This window comes from Panicum virgatum, chromosome 9K (genome assembly GCF_016808335.1).
Source record: "Panicum virgatum strain AP13 chromosome 9K, P.virgatum_v5, whole genome shotgun sequence".
In the NCBI taxonomy this organism is placed as follows: domain Eukaryota; kingdom Viridiplantae; phylum Streptophyta; class Magnoliopsida; order Poales; family Poaceae; genus Panicum; species Panicum virgatum.
The window spans coordinates 14,103,725-14,123,640 of NC_053144.1; the positions used below are offsets into that span (position 1 = coordinate 14,103,725).

Genomic DNA, 19,916 nt, shown 5'->3' on the forward strand with positions numbered 1-19,916 from the left:
ATGTCCCTTTGGTTTATTCATGCATCCCAAATGTTTCCCAATACTGTCAGCAATTTCCCAAACCTCTAACGTCTTTTTATAGAGGAAACCAACAGCACTTTCAACATTCAGTTGGTTTCATTTAATCCACCATTCATGTTTTAATAGTGTATTTATTTTGACACTACAGATATTAGTATAGTTTTTCTAAAAATGGTTAAAGTTAGAGCAAATTGACGCTTGAGACGAGAGGCAGTCAAATATAGCAAGGACTAAAGTTATTCCTTTTCTTATCCTTGAGCAATCCTTGTTTATAGATCCAAATTACGCCACCAGTGGCCGTTACAATTGTCAACATTGAAGTTACAGCAAGCACCCAAGTTGCCCCGCTGAGTGTCCAAACCTTGAGGTCTCCCAAATCTTTGAAAAAGTGAGTTTCTAATGTACACAATTAACAAAACTCATATGCTGTTTGCTTGCAAGCGTAGATCTGACAAATCCATAGACACGGCCATGATTACCCATGGAGACAAGAACGCCCTGTTCGTCATTCGTGAAGAACGAAGTCCAAATTGATCACATTATGAACCACCAATGTAGCACCCTAGAACGAAGAGGTCCAGCTAAGCATGAACCATGGGATACTGGTTCACCGTTCCTTCTGATCCAAAAAATGTAGCACCCTAGAACGACGAGGGTCCAGCTAAGCATGAGCCATGGGATACTGGTTCACCGTTTCTTCTGATCCTTCCCTGTCTTGATATCATGGGTGAGCATTCTAGGAGCAATGGCCATCGCCATGAGCTCCTGGAACAGAAGCTTACAAGCATAGGGTATGTGTACCTGTCAACAGGAGTAATGTTTTATTGAACCAGTTAAACCAGCAGTTAAAGAGTTCAAATGCCACATTGGTCAACTAAGCTGTTTGAAGATAACAGACGGCTCTCTACTTACTTGGACAATGTCAGTTTTGTTCTTGCATCCCCTGCACTCGAATGAGTTTTTCTTTAGGTTGGCGATTGCAATGAGACCACATTTCTCACACACATGGACTCTGTATGCATCACTCTGGTCGAACAGTCTTTCCTTCAGAAAGAAAGCTGCTCCATGCGCAATCATGCAATCCCTTTCCATTTCTCCAAAGCGGAGACCACCATCACGTGAACGCCCCTCTGCTGGTTGCCGGGTGAGTATCTGAACAGGACCACGACCTCTTGAATGTATCTTGTCGTCCACCATGTGCTTGAGTCTTTGGTAATATGTGGGACCCAGAAAAATCATAGCTGTCAATTTCCTTCCAGTGTGACCATTGTACATGGTTTCAAATCCACGCATTTGATAACCACATTTATGAAGAGCCTTGCTGATGTTATCCACCTGATATCAAGGCAAAATAAATAAGATCACAGAATTAAGATAGCTAATCCCCAGTTTTTATCACAAGTTTTGCACAGCAGACTGCAATAAATATCACCACCACCATTACTTTCTGCAGCTAAACTGTAATTGACTGCATAACCCTTGAATTCAGTCTTTTCTTAAGAATAACTAAAAGCTTGGAAGGAATCAAGAATAAAGAGCCTCCAGAAAGAACACTTACAGTAACATCAGTAAACGGAGTTGCATCTCCTTCCTTCCCCATGTGAGCTGCAACTTTACCCATAATACACTCAATCAGCTGTCCAATAGTCATACGGGATGGAATAGCATGTGGATTCACAATAATATCAGGTGTGATGCCTTCAATTGTCCATGGCATGTCCTCTTGCGTATAAGTCATCCCAACAGTTCCTTTTTGTCCATGCCTACTGCTAAACTTGTCTCCAATTTGTGGTATGCGAACTGATCGCATTCTAACCTTGACAAATCTAAGACCATCAGCATTTGTTGTTAACAGAACCTGTACGGAATACAGCAGCCTTAGTAACCTGTCAATTTCAAATTCATCACAGCCACCTGCTAATACAAAAAGGTTGAGGAACTGCTAACCTGATCTACCATGCCACTTTCACTGTGACGCAGAGAAGTACTATGATCGCGCTTCGAGTACCTAGAAGCTTGCCCTTGAGCGTCATCTTGTGGAATAGGAGATGTCTTCCCAATAATGACATCTTCACCAGAGATCCTTGTTCCCTGATACATGAATTAAACATATGCGATCAGCATTGCCCCAGATAAGATAATCCAGCAGCAATGAAGTTCTCTACTCACTGGTGGTGCAAGGCCATCATCATCTAGTTTATCGTATGACCCATGGCGCATTCCCTTCAACAAAATGTTATAACAATATTAGCCTCATGAGAAGCAAAAAGAGAAGGAAAATAATTTAGAAAACACACCATAGTATTTTCCCTATTTGGGCGACCAAATTCCTCTTTGACAAGTGTCCCCATCTTCTTCTCCTCATCTCTGCATGTGAAGTTTGAACCATTATATTACAAGGCAGTGAAGCACTAGACTATTGCACTGTGGCACAGCTCAATTTACAATTCGCACTATACCTGTAAGAGCGGAAAAACAGTGATCGGAAGAACCCACGATCTATGGAAGATTGATTCATAATAACTGAATCTTCTTGGTTATAACCAGAGTAGCAAGCAATCGCAACAATTGCATTCTACACAACAAATCACCAAAACAATGGATCAATCAATACATAGAATAGAAATAAAACATGGCATACAGAAAGTGTGCCCTGCAGTTAAGGATGGAATTTTCACTCACAATGCCCGCTGGTAATTGTCTGAAGTGCAAATGTTCCATAGCACGTGTAGTAACTAAAGGCTTTTGTGGGTAGTATAGAACATAGGCCAATGTGTCCTGAATCATGATGGTCGGATAAGGTTCAGAATCGTATCAACAAGCAAATAAAATCAAACAAATGCTGTACTCACCATTCTTAACTGGTAGTTGGTGACATAAATTCCCATGGCTTGCTTTCCCATAGCAGATTGATATGTATTACGAGGTGACTGCATTATCAATGGAAAAAAATGAGACTTCCTCAAAGGGGAAAAAGTTGTAGCACATTAGCACTGGAACATTCTGGAAGAAGGTTCACCTGGTTGTGATCAGGAAAAGGAATAATTGACGCACAAACACCAAGTATCAATGAAGGATGAATCTCACAATGCGTGTATGTCTCAGAATACGCCTCATCTGGGTTCTGTCTCGCATTTATAAGGTCCTGAAATTTATTTCATTGGCATCAGCTGGTGAAAGTGAATATAGAAGGAAAAGGGCAGAGCTATTAATCAAATGCCAAGGTTGCTCCACTAGAAGAATCTCCATGCGTGCAGACACAAGGATTTCAGAGCATGTTCAATCAGATACACATGCATATCTCACTTACATTTATGGTCATGGAAATCATGGTAGTCTCCTCTTCTTCAGTATCTATGTACTCTATATATCCTTTTGAGACTAATTCGTGCCAACCTTCATCAGGAGTCTCCTGGATAAAGTGGACAGCAGGATAAAATAAGCTTATGAGAAAACATGCAAGTTTAAAGTTAAGTGCAAGTCAGAACATAATGATCAATATCAGACCCTTTGTTGTAATGCTCGGATATGCGCCTTCTTGATGAGCAATCTCTGGTTCTCAACAATAAACAACGGACGACTGCATCGACCATAATCCGTGTAGAGTCTAAGTTCTTTAAGACGAATATCACGAACCACACCAACTTCAGTGTTGACATCAATCTGAAATGAAAAACCAAGCAAACTTGAGACCTTAAAGTCCTCTGAGTTGTATCATTAGCCTGTAATGTGTTAACATGTAAATGCATATACCGTACTAAAGCAGACAAGATTTGCACTAAATAATATTTTCCTCAAACGTGCAGGAGAGCAAATTTTGCAGTAAATAATTATCTTATGACAAGAAGTTTGAATTGCATATGATAATGACACTGTTCATAGATTGCCCCACTCAGTGGTTTAAGCATGTGCAAGTGGGTAAAAGACTGAACATTCTGTAACCCCTGTATCAAATTAGATTATGTTTAAGACTCGTCTAATTTTCCATTCAATTTCCAGCGTAAAACCAAAATTAGACCTAAAGCATCAAACAAACCTGTCTTCTTAGACGCCGAAGGGTCTTCACCAACAAGTCAGCATTCCTATGAATTCCAACCCAACAACCATTAACAAAAATCTTAGCAGCTTGTGGAATGACGGCCGGTGATATCTCCTGCAGAAAATAGGTTACATGATAAATAAAAATGTTTTAATAGAAGGTATAGCGAAATAAAATTGCATCTGCACACTGAGAAGGATACAAAAAACAAACCTCAAAATTTTCTGTGCCCCATTCCTCCAAAAATTCCAAAATTGGATTTGCAGCAGAACCAACAGTGATATATACCATCAGGGCAAGATTTTTCACCAAGCCACAAGCCTGTGCACAAGGCACATGGAATTATAGGACAACTGAATATCCTTTGATTCAGAAAATGTGACTTAGGACACCACACTTACTTGTCCTTCTGGTGTTTCAGCAGGACACATCATTCCCCAATGAGAATTATGCAACTGGCGGGGTTTTGCCAATTTACCTATTGGAAAGATTAGAACGAAATTTTAAAATCAAGTCTTCAAGGAGAAGAAACTGTTACGATATAAAATCTGTAACATCCACCTTCACGCCCAATGGGAGAGTTCAGCCTCCGGAGATGTGATAGTGTAGAAGCATAGGTCAGGCGATTAAGCACCTTTGTAAGAAGGAAGATCAGCAATTTTTCACTAAATGAGCTATAAGTACTGCTTTAAATGATAAAGTGATCAAGAAAAATAGACACCTGAGAAACCCCCGCTCTGGTTCCAGCTTGGTTAGCCTGTCCCCAGTTTCCAGTAGCAAGGGAATACTTCAAGCCACTGGTAACAGTTTTTGCTTTTATAGCAAATTGCAAATTAACTTCCTTTCCATTATCCACACACTAGGATCAAGGAAGAACAGGAGTTAGTAACCACCATGACTGATTGGGAAGAGAGGAGGATTCATAATTTAGACAGTATGAAACCTTTTGCACATAAGATCTGACATCCCTTGTTAACTTCCTGAAAAGCTGTTAGTTGCAGGAGAAAAATCGAAGTCAGGACTAATCCAGAAAAAGGAACCAACACCATTGCAACATTCTGGTATATTTAGACAAACCATTCTAAACAGCCCTCCAAGCAATGGACCAGCAAGATCTAGCCTTTTGTTGCCATAATGATCTCGGTCATCCTCAGCTCTTCGACCAAGAGCACACATCAGTAGTCGGTGAATAATGTATCTGCAAAACAGAAGAAAAGTACCCTCTACTTTCAGTAAAAGTAATATTCGCAGATGCCTTGCAGCCTGACAAGGAGCACGTACCCAAAATAGTATGCCTTCTTAGTTTCACAGAATTCCCCAACACCAACATGAGGCAACATTTCCTTTTGAAGTATTTCTTTTGCATACCTGAAAATAGAAAAATAGGAGTATTAGCGGAACTATAACTCAAAACTCTAGTAATACAATGTCAACTCTTTGCTCGACATACTTAATTCTTTTCTCTCTAGTAACACCAACTGTAGCGCCACGCTTTCCAATATAGTCCAGAGCAACCTATGAACAGTCAAACTAAAGCTTTTAAAAGAAGAAACATAAACTCGGTTCAAAACATATCACAAGTAACAACTGATAAAACAACATGCTGAAAGCAAGCAAACTAAACTAGTTGAAGTAAAACAGAAGAATCTTCCACATGTCTAGTAGCTGAACAAGTACCTGTTGATTTTGAATGACAAAAGCTTCCTCCAGGGATGGGCGTAGCAACTCCATCATTTGTGTATCTGAGAAGTCATAACATATGTGCTCCAGTATATCTTTGTCAGCAACAAACCCTAATGCTCGAAAAACAATGATAATGGGAATGTCCGCACGAATATAGGGCAGAGTAGCACGGATATATTGACCGGATGAACCCTGCAGTACGAGGAACACATCACATATGTAATATCTCATAAGACCAGCTGGCCTCACTGCACTACTGTACCCTGAATTGTACAGGATGGCAGCTATTTGAATATGCACTTATTGAGCACTAATTTTTAAAACTTATAAGTCACTAACCCCTTTTGCTCCTGCTCGTGAAAGCATCCGTACAAACATGCTGCTGGCTGGCCTGTTCTGGTTCTCAGCCATAGAACGGACTTCAGCCACATATGCATATTTATTAGGCTGCCTCTTCTTAAAAACATAGACATGGTTGGTGCTCATCTTCTCTTGGGCAATAAGAACCTTTTCGCTTCCATTGATAATGAAATAACCGCCTTGGTCATAAGGACACTCCCCAAGTTCAGTCAGATCCTTCTCAGATTGTTGATATAGTGTGCAGTAACTAGAACGCAACATGATTGGAACCTGCAGGTTATTAGAAGGTTGAGGAGCGAACAATACAATAGTGAAAACTGTCTTCATATTAAGTACAGCACCTTCCCGATGAACACTTTTGGATAATCTGCAGTCTCTGTAACTTCCTCACAGTCATGTCCTTTCTTCATTACTCTGTATGACACATCAACATACAGTGGCGCAGAGTAAGTCAGGTTCCTGAGCCTTGCCGATTTTGGAAACAAAGTAGCTGTCTCTCCATCAGCCTCTGTCATCATTGGCTTGCTGAGGTAGATTTGACCAAAGCTGATCTTGTGAAGAGTCTAAAGAAGAATATAATGGAATCATAAGTCACAAGGAGAATGGTAAAAGGATAAACAACTAGATAAGTCAGATTCCATCAAGACAACATGAAATCAGGAAGATTTCAAGCCCTAAAAGAAGAAGCATTAATTAAGTTGTATTAGTACATGTTATTTTCTTCTTCATGGATAGATACTTTTCACATATAGAATAGAATATCATGCTATATTTCTATGACTTTATGATTTAAGTTGTATTAGTACATGTTATTTTCTTCTTCATGGATAGATACTTTTCACATATAGAATAGAATATCATGCTATATTTCTATGACTTTATGATGATTAAAATGGCCCAACATCAGATTGCTATGATCAAATTATTCTTTTTTCTCTTTGATTGAAGATTTTGGATCTGCACTGTGGCCCCACAATTAGTGAAGACAGCTGCTGAATTTATCATCAAAATATTTCAGAATACAACTAGAACATTTTTATACAAGTTTCACTTTGTAATTTTTCATACTTGCTAAGAACAGGAGAAATGTTTAGTTCTCTTCACTTTCCACCCTAGCATAAAGATGTTTTGTCTTTGCTGGTGAGTGCTTCTGTGCAAAAGATCCGTAAATCCAACTCATATCTCACTCTCACATGACTTCTCTAAGAGAATTCAGAAAGTTCAGTAAACTTATTTATTTTCTGCGAGTGCTTTGCTAACATTATATATTGATTTCACAGAAAATCTCAATGCTAATATGTGGATTGTGTTCTCCTTTGCAAGCACTTCAGCTGCCATTATCCATTAACTTATTTGTAAATCACAGCTGCCATTATCCATGAACTTATTTGTAAATCACATCACGAAGATCCACAAACGGTGTGATACCCAAGAACCTTATGAACTCCATATATATGTGCTACCTTCATCATATGATCAACTCCATATATGTCTAGTGACAGCTGAAGTCACTAAAAATGTCCTCGTTCAATGTACAAAACTCACTTTAGCCTCTTGTCGTGCTAGCCTTGTTAAAACTGAAGCATTCCCCACCACATCAAACAAGCAAACTGCAGAAGCTAATTTAGTCGAAACACAGAACCAAACAATCCCACCCTTCTCGAGATTCCAAATTGACCATCAATGTCAGGGTTTAGGGCTGGTACGTATCAATGCAAAATTCTCCCTACAGACAGAAAATTGAACACCTCTAATCGCATGCTTTCGTACCAGCTCCAAAACCCTAAGTGCATCTAATCAAGCAGGTGCCCAGCAAAAGGGTGGCTAAGTGCTGAACCCTGCCCACCGCTACTGAGACGACACAGCATACCAAGCTCCCCCAACCCTAATCGCCAAATCTAGCAGCAGCAATTAGCGAAAAATTCAAGCCACGCTTGCTAGGATCGATCAGGGTGGGGCAACAACCTCGGCGAACTCAGCCTGGCGGCCGGGGTTGTGCTGCGACTCGGGGCGGATCTCGATGTCGGCGGACTCGTCGACAATCTCCTGCATGGTGTTCTGGATGAACTCGTCGAAGGAGTCGAGCTGCTGGCGCACGAGGCCCTTCTCCTCGAAGTAGGCGGAGATGACGGCCCAGGCGTCCTCCTGGGTGATCTCCTCCTCGTCCCGCTGCTCGGCGTCCCCGTCCCCATCCTCGTCCATCTCGTCCCCGTCCCCGCCGCCGTACCCTACCTCGTCCTCATCCTCCGCGTACCCCGCGTGGCCGCCGCGGTGCTGGTGGTGCCCGCCGTAGCCCATCTCCATCCCCTCCTCGTACTCGTCGTCCTCCATGGCCGGAACCCTAGCCCGAATGTGCTGGCTGACGCGCCGGAGTCGGGGGTAGGAGTCTCTGTCTCGGCGAGCCGCAGCCGCCTCTCGCGAAAGCAAGAGGAGAAGAGGGAGGGGGGCGAGGCGAAGTGGGGAGGGGAACTGAACGGGAATAGCCGAGAGGGGCGAACTGCCTGGCCTGGTTCGCAATATATCCGAGGCAGCCAGGAAGGCGAGGTCGGTTTAGGGACTTTGGGATTTATTTGGGCCGGGCTGGAAGAACGGATGGATTCATGGGCTTTCGAGCGAGGTCAAGAGTTGGGGCCCAGTTAGATAAAGCCAACTTTTTTTTTGGGGAACAAAGCCAACTTTAGTGTGCTCAAATTCACCGGGCAGTTTTTTTAACGAACAAGAGAGTGTGCTTATTTCGGGCGCGATTAGCTATCGCTTCAGGTGACGGTCCCGCCAACCGTCGCCTGTCGACAATTATTTCTACACGGTCATCGTCAAACCTCCACCAATCTACTACGGCTCAATCAAATTTTAGCCCAATCAAAACTCAACATGCAAGAAACATCTATATACAGTGAGCACATGGACATGGACATGCACATACAAAAGAAACAGATTTCTTTACGTCACTTTCCATGCAAACATGTTGAAGATTTAAAAATTAATAAGTCTTAAACCGTCTATCTAAATAAAATTCTGATTGCACCAGTATCTTTCTTATGACAAGATCTTCAAAACAAGACCACACTTGACTATATTTGCAGAATATTTTTGGAAAAAAAATTTAACACTAAATAATTATTTTCAAATACTGGGAACAAATATTTTAAACCACGAACAAATAATATTTTTTGCGAACAAAAAATTAAACATAGAGAATAAATAATAATGTACAACGAACAAAATAATAATCATCACGAACATTTGATTGTATAGGATAAATAACGGGAAATGAATGTTGCGAACAAATTGATCAACGTCTTGGAACAATTTAATATACAAAGGGAACAAATAATTTGGCATTGCGAACAAATTAGTTACACGCAGACAAATAATTTTGTATGAAGATAAATACATCTACTATACAATCAAATATATATAACATTCAATTTATGAATCAATTCACATATGAACAATTATTTTTACATGTATATATATACGTTGTAAAACAAGTTAGCATACAAAGGAAACAAATCATTTCACACACCAATTTATGAATCTAAAATACAAAAAAATAAATCTTCATACAGAAAGAAATATACTAAGTAAACAATAATAAATATACTAAGTATCGTAGTGATAAGATACATAATTTTATAAATCTGCATGCTAAAAAATTAATCTAAAAATATCAACATAAAATACAAGGAAAATTTTGAAAGCAAAAAGGGGAAAGAAAATAGAAGAAAAAACGTGTTAAATGAGTGAAAGCAAATAACAGAAGGAAAAATAAAAGAAAACATATGGAAGGAAAAATGAATAAAATGAAAAAACAAATATGAAATAGAATGAAAAATAACGAACATGTGAGGTACACTCCTTTCCCAAAGAATTATTTGTAAATTTATGTAGATACAGAAAATAAAGAAGAATGAAATGGATTATAAAATAGAGAAAACATCTACGTAGGAATAGAAGAAAAGAATAAGTAAGTAAATAAAAGGAAAAGAAATAAGACCCAAAAGATTTGTAGAATGGATAAAAGAGAAAGTGTAACCAAAGGAAAAAAATGGACGGTGGAATGAAACTAGTAACGTAGTAAACAAAAGCAGAAAAGAAAGCAAAATAAGAAATAGCAAGCCGTCTATCTGCAACGCTAGTAATGAAACACTAATAACGCAGGAAAAAAAAGCAGAAACGAAAAAAAATAAGCTCCGGCCTAACTGCAGCACCGAGTGGCAGCAACACAACACATGGAGCAGCTTTATAGCGCACGAGCATCGAAGTCTAGTAATTCAGCATATGGAGTTGCAGTATAACATGGATACTTGAGGCTCGGACTCATATTGGGCTCTAATAAATAAAAGAAAAAATGTACAGCAACAGATCAGAATTTGATAATGGGCCGAATTCACGCTAGTTTCCTTCAGGCAATGGATCAACTTTTTGTAGCACGCGCGACATATAGCTGCTGCGGCTTATTTCATTGATAAAGAAGAGATTTTTTTGCGAGGAGATAAAGAAGAGGGTTTACAGACTCAGATGCGGCAAGACGGAATAGTATAGCAAAATTATTCTCGCGCTAGAAGGGACGCAAGGTGAGCAGCTCCAGCCTGAATCCAGGCAGAAAGCGCGCTGGATTCACCGTTGGAACACACTAGCATTTCTCGCCTTCTATATTCCCATAGAACGGGTTCGTTTGGTTTGTGGCACTGGACGGCTAAACCGAAATTTAAGCACGGTGGGGGTTGTCTGCATAAATGATAAACTGTTGTATTAAATTATTCAAACTACCGTACTCCCTCCACGTCATTATAAAACATGCAGGCATTAAAAGATTTAAAGCTCATAAATCATAATCCTTGGTGACATTTAACCTAACCTGTTATTAGTTCTGTTGGAACGAAATCTTCAAAAAAGAAATTAAAAACACCACCTAGATTGCGAGCTTGAAATCTAGAAGGATTTTAGACGATACGCCGTCGCCAATCACATCTACCATTCATGGTTGGGGATTTTGCTATTCCGGGTTTAGAAAGATGGCGGAGGCAGCAGACTCGACGCCGGCCATATGCAGACGACAGACATCACTGATGGCATATATTGACATTAGAGAATGCAAAAAAAAGAGAGGCACTGGTCAGTGGCGTCTGCAGACTGCACACTTCCTCGCCGTCGAAGGTCAAACCCACAGCCAGCAGCTCAGTAAAAGATCAAAGGCGATTTCTGCATACCAGCTCACTGGAGCGCTTGTCCTCAGAATAACAAAGTACAATCTGTCTGAACATCCCGGTGACGGATGACAATACAAACTACCAGACCTGGAAGCAGCATGCGGTATTTTTCACTTTCAGGCTTTGAAAGCACGTTACAAAAACAAATTAGAAACCAACATTGTGCAGCTGAGACCATGTCAACGTGCACGATACAGCATTCTCCATGGTTGGAGTTGGCATTTCCGTTGAAATAATTGGCAAGCGTATGGATGTTTGCTGCCATGAAGAAAATTTCGAGAAATAGTACTCAAAGACGGCATTCATCAACTCAGCAATGTAAGAGGGCCATTATCATCCCATGGGTGTCAAAGTGCGGCCTTCATGGAGTTACAAGTTATACAGGTGATCGCAAAACTGGATGAACCATCTTATGGTAAACAAGGCAACAAGAGCAAACAAAAATCCTCTCAGGCCGACAGTGTGAAACATTATCACAAGTCGCCATTAGGCAATAAGAGCCACCAAAAATGCTATCATACTGCAGACTGCAGTGAATTTATATCCACAACTGCTCCTTGCGGTATTCTCTCACAATGACCGGTACACTGGTGGGTGGAAGCTGCAATAGCAAAACAACACCATCAATCAAATTGACCTAATGACAGACATGCCATCCAGATTTCGCACTTTGGAATTGCACGACCTATACAACTTCAGATCAGTTTGGTGCTACAAAACACAATCAGCTAAACTAATTTAGTGGCCAAAAAATAATTGATTCTACCTAAGTTTCAAGTTGTTTCCATAAAAAACTCTTTAAAGTGTCACAATTGCATGTTAAAGACAACACTATAGAGAAAATGCTGGATACACAAATGTAATCTGAATGTAATCTGTGTATACAGAAGTGTAACCCTAGTACCCTACTAAGTAGGAACTCGTCGAGGCTAATCAAACTGTCTGCATGGTTGAATAGATTCAAGAGTCACTGATTAAAAAATGGTATGCATTCTGTTGTTAATAACTAGAGTTTCAGTAACAAGATGCATTCTGTTGAATAGATTCAATTCTGTTGAATAGATTCAAGATTCACTGATTAAAAATGGTATGCATTCTGTTGTTAATAACTTGAGCTTCAGTAACAAGACCCATTCTGTTGAAAAGATATTATAAAACTAATTAGAAGACTGGTTATAGCGAGAAGCATATCTTACCATTCCATAGTCTGTTATGATCATCGACACATAGTCATGAGGTGTGGCATCGTACCTATTAGATATACACAATTACTTCCATCGAAGGGAATATTACCAGAAGAAATGGTGGATATACGGAATTCAGAAACATACGTAAGATTTAGAAGTTGGAGATTTGCATTGTCTGCCCAATTCTTAAGATGGTCATCTGCCTTCCCAGGAACTTTCAACATGACATCTGGGTCACCTGAGCAAGAAAACTCATGTCAATTAGTTCTTAGGCCCAATCACAAAAATATGCTTGCCATGAATAAACAAGAAAATATCCATACCAAGCTCATTAGCACATATAGAATCAAGTTGCACTCTCTCATGAAATTTGTATGCCTCACAACAAACCAGAACTGGAACTCCAAACGCATGTGCAACCATAGCCACAGATGCCGTTCCAACTCGAGAATAAACTGTTCCATTTGACAATATTGAGGCGGCACCCAAGAAGACTCTGGTAACTTCATGCATGATGTATGAGATGGCATTTATGTGTGTATATGTGCAGTTGATGCCCTTTGCCACTAATCTTCGTAGTAATCCCTGCCCCTCAAGCTTTGGACGAGAATCTACTACTATAACGCGAAATTTCCTCCCAAGCTCATGAGCATAATTCAAAATCATTTCAACAACTGATGACGAACCATATGTCAACAAAACATCATTGTCTCTGACCTTTGTGATGGCATGGCTGACAATAGCCTTATCTGCAAGAACTATCTTCTCATTTATAAAACGATCAATATCAGACTGAAGACTAGCTTTGGCTTCAGACTCTGACAATGTATGTGGTAGCTTGGCAATCCTGTTCTTCAGAAACCTAATAGCATTGCCCATGCTAATTGAAAGAGGCCTACACTCAATTAGAAATGACACATAACTACTGATTTTTGCAGTAAGATCTCTGCTGAGAGTTTTATTTGGAGGTGTAGTGTAATCTTTTATTGCCTCTCTGAATGCAAGAAGCATTGCTATGCAACGACCATTGCCACCAGATACTTCACCAGACAAATATTGGAGCCCAACCTGAAACATAATGCAGCATGAGTCGTTTAAGCTCAACCAAAATGGTCAATAAATTAATTTTTGTAAGCTACTTCATTTACTTCTCTGAACAACCAATATCTAAACAATTGTCCTTGCAAGGCTGCAGTCTAGTTTTTCCTGGCATAAACTGTATCTTATGACCAGTGTTCAGCAATAAGCAAGCATCAGCATACACCATTAAACAATAGGTAAAGTTGCAGTTCATAAAGTGCTCGATGATCTCATGAAACAAATTTGTGAGAATTCGACGATGTGCAACAAAAGGGATGCTCATATGGGAAATGCAATTCTGTTATTTACACCAAGGTTAGGTTTGTGCATATCTCCTTTTCAAACAGTTCTCAAGAAAAATTAATACATGTGCATCAGGTGAAAAGTCATGAGTGCACTGTACCAAAAAAATAACATATAAGGCTTATCTTTTGTGCAAAGAAAGGTTATCTTTAGTATTTTTTTTGTACAGAGGGTAGATGAACATGCAAAATCTTTGGGTGCAAGTATTTAACATGATCTAAATTTATTAACTTTTTTAACAAAAACTGAAATGTATACACAAACACAATTTAGGTAATAGATACACCAGCATGTAAAATATAAGATTTGTAATTTGGCTCAGTTAATGGATAAACAAGCTGATGATGGCTTAGTTTCGGCCAAGCACTGAATTTATTAGGACTAGGAGAGTATGGTGATTCAACAACTGAAGTAATAAGACTGCAATGATTGTGTTATCCACAAAATTATCCTCACATATGTAGAGTTCCAAAATTAATTGAGTATTTCCAAATTTTATATATTTCACAGAAGATTAATGTATATTGTAAACCAAATGCTGCATCCTTTTTACTTAGCTTCCTACACCTTAGTGATAAGTGCATGAAGATTTTAAGTGGGTGAAGAACAGGCCATCAAATCAATAAAATCCTACTTGAGATCAGGAATAGGAGGATTCTATCCATCAAACACATAAGCATATGAGTAGGTTTAAGAGCATAACAGTTACCTTGTATACAGAAGGATGCATTGGTTCAAGTTGAAAGAATTTTGATTCGAGATCAGGAAGCTGAGTGCCATGCACATACTGAGGCAGATGCCTAAACAATTCAACCCTATTTCGAGCTTCTGATTGGTTGACTACTGCACGTTTTTTTGCTTTCTCCACCTTATGCACATCATCAAACTGCATTCGGGGATGAGGAGCATCTAACTTTCTTTCTCTTTCTGGAAGGCGCTCATTAACCTTCTTCTCAGAAGCAACTGTACTTGCAGCTTGGGGCACATCTTTCTTTTGAGCATTTTTTGCTGACTTGGCTTGCTTGGAAGTGACAGGACCAGCCGAAGAAGCAGCACCGGCAGATTTTCCTGATTTATTTGCAAATCCAAAGTAATCCAACAATTATGATAGGAACTAGGGAGCTAAGCTTATTATATACGTACAAGATCATAATAAAGTTGAACTTATTTATAAGCAAATCCTCAACTGCCAAACACTATGAAAGTAAACCCAAAAGAAACAGTTGAAAAGGCTGAGAGGCTGTGTGCAGTTCAAGCAGCACTACACAAAAGTCAATGAGACATGATAATTACCTGCCTCCTTCGCTGCAGCTTTAGCAGCACGTTGAGCCTCCTGAATAGCACGCCTCTCTGCCTTTGAAGTCTTCTGCTTCTGTGGAATGGAGGCCGGAGCACCTTCATTCCGTATTTCAGCCAAACCACGCTTGTTTTCTTCTGAAATAGACACAAGTGCACATATACACAAATAAAATAACCAAAGCAACAATGTTCTAAAAAAATGTAAGTATGTAACTGTATTAAGCCAAAACAAACATATAAACAACAACAGTCATACAACTCACTGATTTTCATTCAAGCATGTGGGATAACCTTTATCTTAAACCACGACAGTTTTTCAATGGTGTAGATGCTACTAGGGCATCCCACTCGGCTTGAGTGGTTAAGTCTGCATTGTTTTTTTTAAAAAAAAAGACACCTTTTTCACCTGCTCCCTACTCTCTTCTATTGAGTCTTGACTGTCATACCAAAGCCTGCTATGGTAAGGTGTAGTGAAATCCCCTGGCTCTATCGCTGCCATGCCACCACACGTGAGACACTCAAACCTACGTCAAGCTTCTGCTTCCTCGCTCTAGGCTCTAGCACCCAGCAGTAGGAAGACCTATGGGAGAATCGGCAGAGAGGACAAGATCAGCAGCTGCCCCTCACCATGTCACCATGGAGCAAGCAGCACCTCCACGCACGGTGGACTGCACCCTCCGCCACTGCCTCCCTCGCATGGCTGTGGCGCAATCCCATTCAAATTATGCATATAAATCATAGAGACTAATATTTCATTTTTTTTAGTTCTTTAAAAGGTATTTCAAGGATTGGCATTCATTAAGAAGACTATATATAAAGCTATAAACTATTTGTGTGAACATTAATGTCAGTTTATCAAACGTCTGTACATAATTCAGAGCTGATCAGCTGACAACAATACATCGAAAGTACCCTATTTCAGTGAGCCATTTGATATTACGTGCTTGCTTAGTTTATTGAATTGCCAATGGCATGGTCATGTGCCTTCCTATTCTTAAGGTTAAATGATAAGCTCATCAGTTAAACTTATTTTTCATGGCAGCACAAACTGTCCCTATTTTATCGAGCAGTCCATCCCCCCCCCCCCCCCCCCAAAAAAATGGCAATCGCATCGGTTGTCATAAAGCAAGGCGCGAAAATTTACCTAGCTCCGCGGCAGAAGGTGCCCGGGACCAGGAGTCGTAGTCGGCGATCTCGGACGCGGCGTCGAGACGCGCGGACGAACGCGCCGGCGCCGAGGGGGCGAGGACGGCATCCGCCGCAGCGGGGGATGGCGAGCCGGGGGCGGCGTGGCGCGGGGGGAGGGATCATTACAGGGGAGAGCCGGCCCGGGGAGAGGTCGTCCGACGCCGGCGGCGTCCCCGCGGAAGCCCCCTGCTTCGCCGACGGCGCCGGGACCGCGGCGGCCGGGGGGAGGGGCTCGGATGGGGCGGAAGCGTCCGGGGTGAAGAATCCTACCTGGCGGATCTTGGGCTCCACGCCGCTTGATGAGGAGCGCGGCGGCCGGCGGAGATCCATCACCGCGGCGGCGAGGGTTTGGGTGGGACGCGAGGCGAGGCGACAGACGAGCGAGGGAGCGATAGCCAGTGCCGACTGCCGAGACCGAGAGGGTGGGGGCGGGGCCGGGGGCCGGGCGGATCGGGCTGGAGGCCCGGTCCGGGCCGGGCCGGGCCGAGCTGGGCGCGAGCGACCATGGTGCCGAGACCCGAAGTGCCTTTGTTCCTTTCTACAGTTTGGGCCCAGGACGGAAGCCTTTGATGGGCCCCAGGTACTACGCATTGGGAAGGCGGCTGAAGGTGATACGGCCCGGCCCATAGAAGAATATCATAAGGGCCGCTTTACGTGGGCCATAAAAGCCCGTAGCTCAAATAGACAACGACCAACCCGCACATCCGCCTCTCAAAACACAAAGCATGAGCATGAGCATGAGCATGAGCATGCAACAACATCGACGAGTTGTCGTGCGCCACCACCTGGTGGGTCTGGGTGCACGCGCGCACGTCTCGTACCTGCAGACAACGGACATGGTCGGGGCGTGGAGACGACGAGTCCATACCCCACTGCTACATACTGCACGTACATAGATAGCTCGACGCGCAGAATCCTTGCGCTACGTCGTCGAAACCTTAACACGGTTGTGGGCACTGGAAGACGTCGACACGAGTACCACCCGGCATCCGCGCATGTAGCAGACGCCGGCGAGCCGCGGCCTGGACCGGCCGGAGTGGGTGGCGATGGCGCGTGGGCACATCACCCGGCCCATCCGCCTCGATCGGGCCTCGGTCCCCAACGAGGTCGACCGATCGAGCAAGCAGGGGCCGGCATGCATCGATCGAGAGGGACCAAATTATCAATCAACGGCCAATCCAGTCACAACACTTGGGAGCGAGAGGGTCCATGCATGAACGCATGCATGCATGGTCTGGATCGAGAGGATGCATCGATGATCCAGAAGCGTCGTATCTGCATGCATTGTGGTTCATGGAGGCGGATGATGATGCGCGCGCGTACATGCTGGCACAGATCATATCGTCGTCTATATCATCATGCATATGGGCTACTCGCTAGCTAGCTAGTGCGATCGATCGACGCACTCACGCATGCAGCTGATCGATCAGGTGGTTCGTTCACGGCTTAGCTATGGTTGTCGTGCATGCATCATGCATATGTGTGCGTCGTCCGTGTGGACCATCTGCTCCATGCTGCATGCGGTGGTACCTTAATGTGAATCACATTTACCCCTAATCCAATGTATCGTGTGACGCCTCTCTAAAAATCAATACCATTAGATTCTTTATTAGTTGTATTTTCATAGTACATCAATTTGATATCATAAATTTTTATATTTCTCTCTATAATCTTGGTCAAACTTGAGATTGCTCTGACTCTTCAAAATTCTTGAAATGTCTTATAATTTGGAACGGAAGGAGTACTATATATATATATATACACACACACACACACACACACACACACACACACAAGGCCCCATTGCAGACACAAGGGACAAGAGACAGGCACACTACTGCGAAGGTCGATCTTAATTAAAGCTAGCGAGAATTGCCTCTGTTCGGCAGGCTGGACCTGGAGGCTGGAGCTGGAGTGGTGTGAGAGAAAAACACTGTTGTCTGGCTGGTAGTTAGAGGCTGGTGCTGGAGCGGTGTGAGAGGGAAATACTGTAGGGCTGGAGGCTGGTACACCAGCCGAACACGGTGAATGCATCTCGATCGACTGTTGTTCGCAGATGAGCAGCATGCCTGGCCTCTTATTACTACTTCCGTACACCGCCTGTCACCATAACCATGATGGTGATTAACTCTTAAGTAAACTCAGCAAAGGAAATTAAACGATAAACCCTTATATTTTATTTGTTGCTGCTGATAAATAATTGAACTGAACACAGTGCAGCAGGCCCCACACAATATACAACATCGTCCATCTTGGCATCTTGTGGCCTACTAGCTACCTGTTGCTGCACACATATAGTGAATCAGTGACAGTGTAGTATGAATCACTCCAAACTAAACCTTGCTTGCTTGTGCATTCTTTGGCCTCTTGCCCTGTCCTTGACGACGAGGGTACGTACGTGCGGGCCCCCGCTGTGTGGCTCAGCCAACTTGTATGTATATATGGGAGTACGTTACATTTAATCATTTCATTAGTTGATGCGTACGTGAGTGCAGCCATGCACATCAAGAGGCCGGGGCATAGTGTATTAGTGTACTCCCCATGAAGTAGATGGCAGTGAGTGACGGTACACCAACTTGCACGCAGCTTGCTTGCAAGTTGCAGCGAGTAGCGAGCTAGTGAGACCGACGTGCCGCAGCTGCTCCCAGGACCAACTACACTTGCACAAGCATGTGGATGCCCATCCACGCCCATTTGTCTGTGGTCAATTCCACGTACATGTAGCTTAATTGGTTTGTACATACCGATCCAACAAGCTGATGATGGCGACAATTAATCTTCACAATAAGTCACCCTTGATATTTTGTTCAAAGGAAAAAGGAAAAAAGAAAAAGTCACCCTTGGTAACCTACTATACACAGGGTTAACCAAACCGGTGGGAACCGGGCCGGTTCCGGTTTCGGCCGGTACCCAACCGGCCAAAATTCAAAATTTAAATTTAAATTCAAAAAATAAAAAATTTCTAAAAATACTTCAAGGTGCGATGAATTTAATGGTGTCAAATTTTCTCAAAAATTCATTCATTTTGTATAGTTTGCGGGGATTTAAAGTTAAATCAAAAAAGAAAAAGAAAAAAAATGGGCCGGCCCATTAAGGCCCACCGGTCAAACCGGCTGGTAAACTGGTAAAACCGGTCGGTAAACCGGTCAAACCGGCCGGTAAACCGGTTGCACGGGAGCTTTTGAATTTGTATTTGAATTCAAATCGGTCAAACCGACCGGTAAACCAGTCAAACCGGCCGGTAAACCGGTCGGAACCGGTTGCACGGGAGTTTTTGAATTTATTTGAATTTGGATTTGAATTCAACCGGTTTCCACCGGTAACCGGTCAAACCGGTCCGGTAAACCGCTACCGGAGGGCGGCAGTTTCACCGGACCGGTCGGGAAAAAAAAACCCCTGACTATACATCCATCGCGGAATCCCCCTTTTCTTTCCCTTTTATTTATATATGAGAAAAAATACAGAGCTAGTCGCATTGCCCATTTTTTTAACTAAAGAAAATGTTGCTTCTAGTCTCTGCGATCGCACACAGCCAAATAAAAT

At 42.2% G+C, this 19,916-nt stretch overlaps 1 protein-coding gene and 1 pseudogene across 2 annotated transcripts; both read right to left on the reverse strand.

Annotated features, from left to right (window-relative positions):
* Positions 1–240: 240 nt before the first annotated feature.
* On the reverse strand, positions 241–8,594 carry LOC120650245 (DNA-directed RNA polymerase II subunit RPB2). Its single transcript, XM_039927285.1, has 25 exons — positions 8,069–8,594; positions 6,445–6,666; positions 6,083–6,373; positions 5,738–5,935; positions 5,511–5,575; positions 5,342–5,428; positions 5,138–5,258; positions 5,004–5,048; positions 4,782–4,919; positions 4,622–4,694; positions 4,462–4,538; positions 4,274–4,381; positions 4,058–4,174; positions 3,529–3,684; positions 3,332–3,433; positions 3,041–3,166; positions 2,874–2,951; positions 2,704–2,799; positions 2,481–2,596; positions 2,319–2,388; positions 2,191–2,244; positions 1,969–2,112; positions 1,580–1,879; positions 934–1,356; positions 241–822 (listed from the first exon to the last, which is right to left on the reverse strand). Exons 1-25 carry the CDS (start codon positions 8,432–8,434, stop codon positions 709–711), a joined length of 3,687 nt encoding a protein of 1,228 aa, XP_039783219.1. The 5' UTR covers positions 8,435–8,594; the 3' UTR covers positions 241–708.
* Positions 8,595–11,589: 2,995 nt separating this feature from the next.
* LOC120650246 lies at positions 11,590–16,783 on the reverse strand (annotated as a pseudogene). Its single transcript, XR_005665542.1, has 7 exons — positions 16,330–16,783; positions 15,180–15,320; positions 14,596–14,954; positions 12,827–13,571; positions 12,648–12,741; positions 12,513–12,567; positions 11,590–11,917 (listed from the first exon to the last, which is right to left on the reverse strand). The product of XR_005665542.1 is annotated as a translation initiation factor eIF-2B subunit delta-like (transcript).
* Between the last annotated feature and the right edge of the window lie 3,133 nt (positions 16,784–19,916).

What these genes read in the sequence shown, in the direction of transcription:
- LOC120650245 (XM_039927285.1), bottom strand. Translation starts at nt 8,434, where the DNA reads ATGGAGGACGACGAGTACGAGGAGGGGATGGAGATGGGCTACGGCGGG. An exon ending in TCAGATCTTATGTGCAAAAG is followed by an intron (nt 4,920 to 5,003) that starts GTTTCATACTGT and finishes CCTTGATCCTAG; the next exon opens with TGTGTGGATAATGGAAAGGA. An exon ending in TTCGGCGTCTAAGAAGACAG is followed by an intron (nt 3,685 to 4,057) that starts GTTTGTTTGATG and finishes TTTTCATTTCAG; the next exon opens with ATTGATGTCAACACTGAAGT.